The sequence below is a fragment of the Toxorhynchites rutilus genome, chromosome 3 (assembly GCF_029784135.1).
Source record: "Toxorhynchites rutilus septentrionalis strain SRP chromosome 3, ASM2978413v1, whole genome shotgun sequence".
Taxonomy (NCBI): domain Eukaryota; kingdom Metazoa; phylum Arthropoda; class Insecta; order Diptera; family Culicidae; genus Toxorhynchites; species Toxorhynchites rutilus.
This window is the reverse complement of record NC_073746.1, coordinates 81,032,633-81,045,496: the sequence shown is the minus strand read 5'-3', so window position 1 is coordinate 81,045,496 and position 12,864 is coordinate 81,032,633. Positions and strand designations below refer to the sequence as shown.

At 40.4% G+C, this 12,864-nt stretch overlaps 2 protein-coding genes across 7 annotated transcripts in view; one reads left to right on the top strand and one right to left on the bottom strand.

Moving 5' to 3' along the window:
* LOC129778125 (protein Wnt-6) overlaps positions 1–12,864 on the bottom strand; it is a 193,608-nt gene that overhangs the window by 165,960 nt on the left and 14,784 nt on the right. The gene's annotated exons all lie outside the window — the stretch shown is intronic.
* The window catches only part of LOC129778126 (protein Wnt-10a), a 44,193-nt gene that overhangs the window by 30,257 nt on the left and 1,072 nt on the right, over positions 1–12,864 (top strand). For all 6 annotated transcript variants that reach the window (XM_055784829.1, XM_055784827.1, XM_055784828.1 and 3 more), the window contains exons 4-5: positions 12,062–12,441; positions 12,500–12,860. In XM_055784829.1, the coding sequence (XP_055640804.1) occupies positions 12,062–12,441; positions 12,500–12,860 (741 nt within the window). The remainder of the gene's footprint in view (positions 1–12,061; positions 12,442–12,499; positions 12,861–12,864) is intronic.

The following is a 12,864-nucleotide window of genomic DNA, read 5'->3' as shown; positions in this document are numbered from 1 at the left end:
AATTCATAATGAAAATTACACTCCGGTGGCACTTATATGTAAGTACTAATGCTAAATACTGAGACTGTGACTTTATACCCAATTTGTATCTGTAATATAAACAAAATTGAGAAAAAAAATTTGAATAAAAAAGTTAAACGGTTTAATGTACTAAAAGCTAGAAAAAAATTAGGCAAGTAGCAGTTGATATTTATCACATCCCTTCCTTTATTAATCTATGGCTATGATGAGACTAAAATAAAATCCTAGACATATGATGGAACAGTTAACTGTGGATAATGGAAATCCGTATGCCCCACGATAGTTATAGTTTTTTTTCCTTTTTTTCTAGTTTTGACGTAGAGCTACGTCTTTCAGGAAGGGTGCCAAATCGAAAAACAGGTCACGTTTTCATGAAATAAAGTTAACGTTAATAACTATTTTCACTGTGAACGAATTCTCATGATTTGCATACCAATCGAATCGGAAATTCTCTAAGATTTGTGTGATATGCATTACAATTACGGTTTAAATTCATGAAAACTGGAAGAATTTCCTTTTTCCCATACATTTGTTCTGCCGATTTGTGTGCTAACCCTACCCATATTTCGAATGCTTATAACTCGAACATTTCTTAACAGATCGGAAAGATTTTTGCATCAATTGATAGGAAATATTTCTACGCGCCTATCACAACTAATAAAATGTAATTTTTCATGAGATGAACAATTGAATAACTGTGAAATGTCAAGCGTTATCTTAACGCCCTGACTGCCAAGTTTTGATTGGCCCGATGTACGGTTTCCCCATCACAGACTTCAAAATCGATGTACCTGTGGAAATCCGCTTTGCATACACGCAAGTCGGGGGTATTTTTGTTCCCACCGAGTTGTGTATCCCTAACACGGACTTCAAAATCAATGTGCCTGGGGGAATCCGCTTTGCCAAAACATGCAAATCAGGGGGTATTCTTTGGTATTGAGTACTTTTGTACTCGCTTGTCGTTGTGCAGACTGCAATATGTTTCCTTGAAACGTACTTTTAAACTGAGAAACCTTGGAAAATTGTCACTAATATTCGAAGTGGTAAACAAGTGGATTGCATAATATAATTGCGTAGTTCTACGTCGAAAAAATGCGGTCGTGTCCTAGATAAAACCCCTTACATTTTTTTTGTACATTATCTGTATGATTAGTACACTTCTTTACAATAAAACCATTCAACCCTTTTTATTTTAATTTCTTACCTAATTTTCTTCGGAATATTTTGATGATGTACTGTATTCTACTAGACAAATCATTTCACTGATGTTGAGGGGATTACAAAAAAAAAACATACACCTTTTTGAATTTATGGTGTTCATAATAATGCTCTTTAAAACGTATTCAGCTAAAATAAATAAACGGAAGGAAAAGGCGACCGATCGATAAATATTTCTGTAGGGACGATTTTATCAATGAATATTTGTATGTACATTCATCAGCATCGATACAAGAAGACCAGATAATGTCGAGTTTTTCGCGTTAATGTTGGAATATTTATCTAATTTTCATTACAATCCGTTTTAAGTTCCGTCCGGTTCATATAACAAAAGGTTTTCTAGGGTCAGCATTAGGAGTTTCATTGATTTTCCATTCATTATTATTCAGATCACAGTCTTTTCTTTTCAGAGAAATATTTTCATTAAATAAAACTAGATTTTTATCATTAGATTATAGACTCGAAATCATACAAATAAATTGAATATCTGACTGAGATTATAAAGGTCATAACAGTCTTTCCTAATGCTGATATCACACCTTTTTTCTCAATATAAAGCCCAAGATAAAAAAAATTCCTTCGGAGTGTCGATGAGAGTGAATGAAGTCTTTCGAACAGAATGGTTCAATTATGTTTGGTGAAGGCACCACGTCGATTTTCAGGCCGTCTGTTGGAGCGTGTTTCTGTATTTTTACATCACATGCCCACATTGTTGTTGTATTTATACGTTGCCAAAGGTAAATTGGACATTAAGAATTGTGATGCCTGCGAAATAAATATATAATCGCCTGGGACCGAGTGAATGTCAACTGCAAAATGGATCGCCGCAATATCGTTAGCGACGAATAATCAAAGCATTGATTTAGGGAATCGAATTACGACATATGGCATGTTTTGTGTATTGATCTCGGAAGGGTAGACTTTTTTTTTATTTTCAATTACGCTATCTCCCGTAAAGAGATTTGATTTTGTTCACAGCATTGTTCCGCTAATAATCCCAATTCAGAGCTGCAGTTTTTCAAATCCGGGCCAAACCGGATCTTATCAAGTGAAGAATCATACTGCACTGCTCCATATGCAGGGATAAGAATGAATCTTCAAACAACCAACTGTTTTTACAAGCAGATCATCTACCGTTTTCAAACCCAATACTATCTACTAAAGAGTTATTTATAAAATTTTAATGCATTTCAAATCAATATCCAAAGTGATAAACTGCCATATTGATAATTTTAAGTCATGTCAAGTCCACGACCCTCTATACAGCCATTCCATGCCAAACCGATATTTTGATTCTCAGATTTTCGTGGAAAGTGATAGATTTGTTCTTTATCGTAAAAGATTAGAATGGATTTTTTTTTAATTTTTTCGTTAGGGTAATCATCTACATTTTATGGTGGTACGATTTTTTTCCAAGAAATGATTTTTTTTAATTTCATAAAGTTATGAAAAAACTACTGTACCGATTCAGATGATCGACATATCAGATTAAAGCCAATTGGATGATATTTTTGGAAAAAATACTATAGTTGCAAGACCATTTGAATTTTATTTTCTTTTTTCGTAAGAATGTTCCTATTGTTCGAATGATCACAGTTGGGCCATACAAGTGGAACTGTTGATATGAGGCATTGTACTGTTATAAATATCGTTAAGTAAATATCCACCAAATATCGTAAATATCGCACCAACGGTTAACTTTGAAAAATCATAACTCAAAGGAGGTTGTGTCCAAGATACGACCGCATTGTTGACGTAGAACTACGCTGTTATTTTATATAAGTCGCTTGTTTATACCTTCGGATATTATTCTATAGTGCTGGGAAATTTTCGAAACAACTGCAGTTTTGATTGGCCCGATGTACGGTTTCCCCATCACAGACTTCAAAATCGATGTACCTGAAATGGTTTTTCATTGTAGAATCAGTTGACGATAGTTGATTGATGATTCATTCTTGCCCTCGCAAAACATTACACTAGCTGATCGTATGTCGCAATTTATTTCATGTCAATGCATTGAAAATTTACCTCGAAAGCTATTCCGGTGGCCTTTTTCGCAATTGACATAGACTCGGCTACAGCCGATTATATACATGTGACACCATCACCATTATTCCACATCTCATAACTACATCAATATATTTTTGGTACCGAATGGAAACAACAATGACAACACTTGCAAGTGTCAAATATCATGCTACATGTTATTTAGTATTTCCTCAAAGGAATCGCACCTATAGGCATCGATCGTACAACGTAAACCAAGCGCCAAACAAGCGTTCGCCATAGCATGCATACAGAGCCATGCTTTGGTGGCTTAAAACTACTAGGAATATAAATACTTCGCATCATGTTACGCTATTCTCAAAAGAAACGCTTCAATTAATATTACTGGCATCGAAAAGAGTTGTATTACTTTCTCATGCTCGAGAGAAGCGCAGCTGTCACCCTTAGTGGACGAAGTTTTGCTACTGGCAACCGAAACCTAATCACATACAAAACTCCAGAACGACATTTAGTTTCTTGGTGACTAATCAAGCGAAATAAACTCTTTTTGTTAGTATCAACAACCTCGAAAACAGTAGCAATGCTTCATTATGATCAATATTAGCGCAAATGCAATCCTAGTTGAAGGCAGGTTTGCGACTGGCACGCGAACCTAAATAACTTATAACATTCCAGTAAGACATTCAAGATGCTTGGTATTTCCCAAATATTTTTTTGGATCATAACCTTAATGCCTGCTTCACCATAACGTCAGTTTAATGCACTGATGCATTCTCAAAGGCACCAAAGAAGCCGTTTACATTTTCGACCGACGCGCCGAAATCGCCTATTTTGATGTTGTTCGATGCGGTGTCACACTCGCGAAGGCTCGGTTCAGTACAAGCGCTTTTCATTACACCAACATCGCGTGCATCATTAGATGACGCTTGCCTCGAAATTTTCGTTCGTTTTTTGCCTCCCTCTTCTTCTTGCTCATCACACACTACGCGAAACGTCCATTTTATGACGCGGGAAGAAAAACACCCGATACGAATAACGAATAACGAACAGAACAAGCAAACGACGATATCCAAGTTGGATTACCACTGGTGGGGTCCAATCTTAGATCGAAGCGCAGCGAAAGCAAAGTGAACTGGATGCCGAATGAAAGTTTGCCTCAGCGAGATCCACTGTTTATACTCAAGGCAAATATTCCCCTTCATTCTTCTACTTTTCCTTTGTTCACGGCGACTTCAAATCCTACGATTTCCCTTTCGTTGGTCGTCGATAAGTTGCTAGTTATTGACAGCTCTGTTCGGGAAAGCACACAAATGGACAGAACAAATGTATGGAAAATGGAAAGGCCTAAAGTTTTCATGAATTTTAACCATTTACAAACCAGGGGATTCTAATGTATAGCATAAAGGGTGTGTCACATCAAATTGCATCACGGAAAAAACGCTGTAGAAATTCGCCCAGTAGACCGATCCTTTTGAAAATTTTAGACAGTAAAATAAAAACTATTAAACAACTTTTGGCATTTTCTTTTTATTCATACTTCGAGCCCAAGCCCGTATGCTCGCACCTTCCTCTTTCCCCCGTCCATAAGGTTCTGTACAACGTCAGGTTGTAGTTTATTTTGAAAAGAAATCCATTTTCTCTTGAAGTCCGCCTCCGATTGGACAACTTTTGGGTTCTTCCGGAGGGCCTGCTTCATAATCGTCCAATATTTCTCTATTGGGCGAAGCTCCGGCGCGTAGGGCGAGTTCATTTCCTTTGGCACGAAGGTTGGCTTCGTACCACTCTAACACGTCCTTTGAATAGTGGCACGAAGCGAGATCCGGCCAGAAGATGGTCGGGCCCTCGTGCTGGTTCAATAGTGGTAGTAAGCGCTTCTGTAGGCACTCCTTAAGGTAAACCTGTCCGTTTACCGTGCCGGTCATCACGAAGGGGGCGCTCCGCTTTCCGCAAGAGCAGATCGCTTGCCACACCATGTACTTTTTGGCAAACTTGGATAGTTTCTGCTTACGAATCTCCTCCGGAACGCTGAATTTGTCCTCTGCGGAGAAGAACAACAGGCCCGGCAACTGACGAAAGTCCGCTAAACGTAGGCCTGTTGTCTTTGACGTAGGTTTCGTCGTCAAAGACAACATTACCAGGCAATGCGGTTTCGTCAGCATTTCGGTGTACAGCTTCCGGGCTCGCGTCTTCCCCACCATGTTTTGCCTTTCGTCGCGGTTAGGAGCCTTCTGAACCTTGTATGTACGCAGGCCCTCCCGCTGCTTGGTCCGCTGGATGAATGAACCGAATGACCGAACTTCTCGGATCACGTCTAAACTGCTTAACTACGCGCTTGTGATCTTTTTCACTGACGGAGCATCCATTTTTGCCGTTCTTCACCTTCCGGTCGATGGTTAGGTTCTCGAAGTATCGTTTTAGTACTCTGCTGACCGTGGATTGGACGATTCCCAGCATCTTACCGATGTCCCGATGTGACAACTCCGGATTCTCGAAATGAGTGCACAGGATTAATTCACGACGCTCTTTTTCGTTCGACGACATTTTTCCAAATTTACGAAAAATTGACAGTGAAGCATGGCCAACGTGATCTATACACTCTTATCTGATTATAAGCGAAAGCTGAAGATATAATTCCTAAAAATTAAATTTCTACAGCATTTTTTCCGTGATGCAATTTGATGTGACACACCCTTTATTAAACAAATCTTAGGGAATTTTCGATTCATTTAGTATGTAAATTGCAAAAATACGTTCGCGACAAAAATAGTTATTAACGTTAACTTTATTTCATAAAAACGTGACCTGTTTTCTGATTTGGCACCCTTAATGAAAGACGTAGTTCTACGTCAAAAAAATATCATCCTACACGCATGAACAACACATTTTCAAACAACGTCTCATTTTCCCTCAGTGAGTACTTGTGCCATTCGGTCGACAGAGCGAAATTGATGATCGCCATGATGAATTCCGGACAGGCAGCATTGAATCATTACATTCAATAATAATTTTATTGATTGATTTCTATCGAATCCGATTGCTGAAGGCTTATCGCTTGCGCATGAATTATACTTTGTTCCAATTGTAGAGCTAGCGCGTAGATGTGTGTACATATAAGTGCTATGCTGCTCCCTCCTTCGCCCCCAAAGCTGGCGCATCGAGATTTAATCGATTATCCACACTGCCTCGAGTTGGACTGGAGCAAATGATGATATCGGATTGGAGCGAAGAAAACCGCTGCCCATTTGCGGATTATCTCCGACGATGAAAACCGGCTGATACTTGCGGCTAAGGTGCAATTTGAGTAATGCTTCAAATTAAATTCAATTTAATTTAATATTGCGCTTTACTCTTTACACTCGAGAGCTCGGCTACAGTTTTCCGCCGGTGCTCTGTGTTACTCTGTGTGGAATGTGTGCTTTGCACGATTTGATTAACTCGATTAACGATAATGATCTCGTTCACTTTAGTAAGTTATTAAATTAAAACAAATAATAGCGAGAAAGCCGCAGGAGCTGCAATTGAGGCCCAGGTAAGCTGAGTGCGCAGCGAGCGGAGAAAAATGGGGAAAACCGGTGCCAATCGGTTGCCGAGGAATGAAACGGTATTAGTGCTGAATGCTGGAAAAGTGAATTAAATTATCTCCTTCGGATACAATTTAATGATATCGAGTCATTCCCTGTTTACCGCTGCAGCTTGAAAGTTTGTGGTTGTTTCGGACGCAAAGTGCTGGGAAAACGGAAAAATTCCCAAAAATTTCATTTATCCTCCGTTGACTTGCTTTAAATTATGCTCAACATTCGGCTCTTACAGCATCGAGTGACCCTTGCCACTGTAAATTGCGGTCCCATTCACGTAAATCCTTTCGCGACTGTAAATAAATGTCATTTTGTGTACGGCTTTGAATACAGAATAAGCAAACATAAATAACTACACAAACAGAATGTCGAGCTGTCGTCGAGCATCAGGAGATCCTTGCCGGAGAGCAGAAAGCGGAATATACACATATTAAGTTGACATGCCTGCCACGGACTCCAGAAGCGGCCAGAGAGCGCTTCCCGCGAGGTTCTGCAACAGCATTCCTGGTTCTTTTAATATATCTGATTTGATTTGATCTGATCGTCGTGTACTCGGTCAGTTACGATCCGGCGGAATTTATTCGCTTTGTTAGAGAGAAAGAGCACATCCATAGAAAGCTTTGTGCTGCGCATAATCGGTCCGGTGGAAGCAAGACAATTTACTCACTTGCTGGGTATTAACAATGAGGATTAAGGTACGTACCATTGAATCCTGAGTGCCCGTAAAACTTCGATGACTCAGTGATTGAAAAATGTTCATGTTTGACATTGAAGGTACCGACACTTTATTGCTCATTAAAATTAATCAATAAGTGATCTCGATAAGTGGCTGCACATTCAACCGAAAGGGCAACAAATTCCCGCAATCGCGACCAATGCATCCGTTCGCTTGAAAAACACGCAATGTGTGTTCGAATATCTAAGATTCTCAAAAATCCTCAAAGTGCCTATATTGCGAACCAAATTGACACATTGACTGTCGTAATCTTTATACCCTTCGATCGAGACGGACCCGCAATCAATATAATTGTATGTAAAATTCATTCGTTTCACATATGTAAATGTCGATCATGTCAATCGAATCTTGACGGTGGCCACGACATCTGGAACGAGCGAAAAATTTATATGCGCAGAAAACATAATTTGTCATGGCATATACATATGTCAGTCAGTCGATTACGAATTGCATCACACTAACTACCAGTTGGCAGTCAGTCCGTCAGTCAGTTCCCGCAGTCAACCCGCAATCAATCGGTAGCAGGCCTTCGGGGCCTCCGTGCGTTGCACTATCCATGATTTGGTTGTTTATTCACTCACACTCCCCTCGGTGACATTTTCCAGTTCCATCCAACAGAGGCCGCTTCGTCTGCTTCGGAAGTCACCTTTTCGATATATGAATAGCAAACCAAACCCCATCGGACGAAAGGATTGATGCGCGTTTTCCGTTCGCGACTTTTCTCTTCTTTGCATTCAAGCGATCGATCAATTCAAAACCGATTCTGTTCGACGACGACGACGACAGCATCGTGGTTAAGTCATTCGTCAATCCTTCCATCATCCTTCAGTACCAACTCGTGGGGTGAGCTGGTCAGTGGCAATAAGACGAACGACTAACCCGGCGATGGCACACAAATTATTCTCCCTGACCCGGCGTCGAGTAGGTTGAGGCGACGCGGCGAGGCGATGCTTTTGTCGGAACAATCGAGTGGTTGTTCGCAGATTTATAATAAAAGGGGTCATAAGTAGAAAGCGAGAACGCACATCGTAATGCCATTGTCAGGCACAGCTCGGCTCCTCTCTAGTTTGAGGCTGTGGTTACCGGGGGGTTGACGAAACCGTCTGCCTTCGACTTTATGCTCATGTAAATGAATTTATTTGAATTCACTTATAGTCACTTGCTTTGATGTGCATGACGCAATTAATGACGTGAATGTGCGTTTCGTAAGAGCACTCCGCTGTGGTGATATGAGGACCTAATGCATGTGAACTCGGTCACTGCGGGGTATTAAGTGCTAATCTGATAAGTCAATAAAGTATACTTGATTTTTAAAAAATGGGTAGGTTATATCTATGATATAAACGCAAGGTTGACATGGGACTACCGCTGGCTTAGAGATCATTTGTTCGTATTGATTAAATTATTGATTGAATGAAACAATTTTCAAATTCAATTGAATTTAACATATTTGCTCTGTAAGTAAAGAATTTGAACAAACGACATGTAATGTAAGTCATCTTGGTTATGATGGCTGTGTTTGGGAACACATTTCGGTGTGAACAAAAGGACCTCCAACTTGCATGTATTTGCAATGCCAATTTTCTCAGACACTTTGGTTTAGATGGCTGTGTTGGGGAAACCGTACATCGGGCCAATCAAAACGGGGCAGTTAGGGCGTTCAGATAGTGCTTGACATTTTACAGTTATTCGATGGCTTATCTCAGGAAAAATAACATTCCATTAATTGTGATAGATGCGTAGAAATATTGCCTATCAATTGATGCAAACTTTCTTTCCATCTATTAGGGAATGTTCGGGTTATAAGCATTCGAAATTTTTCATTTCATCCTGCATGTTCTGTATTCAGGTTTTCGTTTTACCCCCGGTTAGACGTAGTAACACGTCAAAAAACTTGTTTACTCAGTGTCACAAGATAGAGAGGCCTAACCTCATGATAAACTTAAAGTATGGGATAACTTAAAAAAAATTGAGGAGTTGTTTCCGAAACACGACTCCTTAGGACGTAGAACTACGCAATCTTTTTTTTTTTTTAATTTTTTGGTTTATCATTTCGGATATTATTTGCGAATACCCCAAAATTTCATAAATAACTCTTTAGTTAAAAAGTTTCGTGACCCTGAAAAGGGGACCCAAGCAAACGCCTGCTTTGTTATGGCTCGGATCGTTCTGTTAGTTCTTATTCCATATTCACTTCCAGTGAAATTTGCTAGCGTTCACAGCTCGAGAGGAAACACAAAACACAAAACGAGCAGAATATGCGACGTTTGTTGTTTCGGGCACAAAAAGATTCTGAGAATTTTCCTCAGAGGAGATGCAGTACTTATACGCTAGCGACAGCTTACTATGCAAGGGTGGAGTTTACTTCGCAAATATTTTCTTTTCGCTATCCCCTTTCGTAGCTCTGTTCGGGAAAGCACACAAATGGACAGAACAAATGTATGGGGAAATGGGAATGCTTCCAATTTTAATCAATTTAAACCATATACAGACTATGGGATTGTAATGTATAGCATATCATACAAATCTTAGAAAATTTCCGATTCGATCTATTAGCATACATCAACCAGCATTCAAATTTTTAGTAGGAGTCCTTTGGCGAAAAAGACACTCTTTCGATACAGCTCCATGTTTCACATAGATACTTTTGACGTAGAACTACGTCTTTCATTAAGGGTGCCAAATCAGAAAACAGGTCACGTTTTTATGAAATAAAGTTAACGTTAATAACTATTTTTGCCGTAAACGGATTTTGGCGATTTACATACCAAACGAATCGGAAATTGCCTAAGATTTGTTTGATATACTATACATTACGATCACATGGTGTGTAAATGGTAAAAATTCATGAAAACTATAAGCGTTTTCATTTTCCCACACATTTGTTCTGTCCATTTGTGTGTTTTCCCGAACAGAGCTGTCAATAACGAGCAACTTATGGACGAGCAACGAAGGGGAAATCGTAAGACTTAAAGTCTCCGTGAACAAAGGAAAAGAAGAAGAACTAAGGGGTATATTTGCCTAGAGTATAAACAGTGGATCTCGCTGAGACATACTTTCATTCTTCGTAAGGACACCGACTGAACAACATCGTTGCTGGGTGAGCTGGACGGTGAGAAGTAGAGGAGTAATACGAGGAAAAATTAAAGCTTTCCAAGACCCTTTTCGAAGGTTCTCACATGTATTAGTAATGGTATTAGTATTAGTAATGAATCTCTGCTGATGCAAATATTCAGCCTTTTTCCAAGCAGTTGACATTGTTTGTTTTCAGTCATCATAAAGGCTTCGTTGGTACCTTTGGCATTGCATCAATGCATTGAAGTGACGCTATGGTAAAGCAGGTGTTAATCCCTTCACCTATAACGTCGAACCACACTCGTGGCGATTAGACTGTGCCAGAACGTACAACATCGAACCTCACTCGTCGTCTATCGATGTGAAATGGATACGTTTGATGATGCGGGACTGCTACGATCGCAAGTAAGATACGCAAAGAATTACTCGCCATTGAAACTGCCCATAGTGTAAGAAAAATTGTAACTTTGAGTAGTCGCCAAAGTACCTACAAGGTTTTGAAAAATCGTAGAGAGTCGGGTCAGAATTGGTTGTTTTTCGGATAATTTGGGATGAATTTGCTTTATAGTCTTTTATGTGAATTTGAATATAATACAGGGTTGTAAGGCTTTCCAATCTCCAATATGCAAACCTTAATACAAAAATGTACAAATATACCAATATTCGGCCATTCTGGCATTCTACAGCAAACGAATAATGTATATCGAACCATCAAATGAATCCAACCAAAGTACCGTGGTAAAATGCAGCGCTCGCAACCAAGTAACGCTGCCAACGATAATCTTATCAACCGCTACTCAGAACCGCCCGTCGCAAGTGTAATAAATAATTCAAAAATCACCCAAGACCCAGGTCGAGTTTTCAATTTAATTTCCATACAAATGCGGCAAAATTTATTGGTTGATTGTTTTCGACTTGGCTGCATTTCTTGCCTGTCTCTTTCTGCCCCGAGCCAAGGGACAAGGGCCTTCGGCTCGTGCTGCACGATCCGGATTGCTGCTGCCTTCCACATCTCGTCACGGGGTTCCCTTTCAAAGTCGCTATCCGTTGACAGCCCGTTTGACGACAGTTGGCAGGAAGAGACACTGGCACTGCAGCGGCTGCAGCAGCAACAGAAAAATTGTGGGATCTGCTTGGTCGTAGATCACCTCACCAGCGTGGAGCTCGTGGACCGTGATCAGCACAAGAAGCTTATTGCTGGCAAAGCAAATAATATTCATCGGGTCTCCTTTTGCCATCATCATCCACTTTTGCGCTTTGTCTGACGATCCTAGCGAGGTGGATCGTGACTAAAAGTAAACTTCCATTGAATAGTGCTGTAAATAAATTGTTTAATTAACTATCGCTTGAACGACTCGTAATTAGACCCCCGTGTGGAGCATTTTAAGACATGTAGCTAAACGATGTTTTTTTATTTTGTTAATTTTAGGCTACCGCGAGAGTGCATTTGCCTATGCGATTGCTGCAGCAGGAGTGACCCACAGTGTGGCACGTGCCTGTGCTCAGGGCAGGCTGATATCCTGCGGTTGTGATCCGGCCGTTAATCGGAAGGGGATGACCAAATCGTTGCGAGAGAGTCTAGAGAAAGAGAAGCTGCGTTTCCTGGATGCCATCAACGAGAACAGCATTTTAGTGGATGATAGCTTGAAGAAGTTGAAAACCAAACAAGCCAGCCGATGGAAATGGGGAGGCTGCTCTCACAATATGGCCTTCGGGGCGGAATTTTCCGAATTATTTTTGGACACAAGGGAGAAGGGAGGCGACATCCAGTCGCAGATCAATTTGCACAACAATCATGCTGGACGGAAGGTAAGATTTTTCTAAAGATGATTCTATTAAATCAATTAACATTCGAACCCTTTTGTAGGCCGTTAGCAACAACATGCAGGTTCGCTGCAAGTGCCACGGCATGTCTGGCAGTTGCCAGTTGAAAACATGTTGGAAATCGGCACCAGATTTTCGAGTGGTCGGCAAAGTCTTGAAGCAACAGTACCGCCGGGCAGTGCTCGTAGATCAGTCCAATTTGGGGAACGGTCCACCGATGATCGTTTACCACAAACCAAAGAAGCGAAAGCACGTCAAGAATGTCCGTCCACCGCGGCGTACGAAGGACAAACAGCACCAACTCGCCCTGATAGACCGTGCGAGTCGCAAGATGGAGAACGCGCTGTTCTACTACCAAAGATCACCAAACTTTTGCGAGCGGGACCAAATTTCGGACATTCCAGGTAA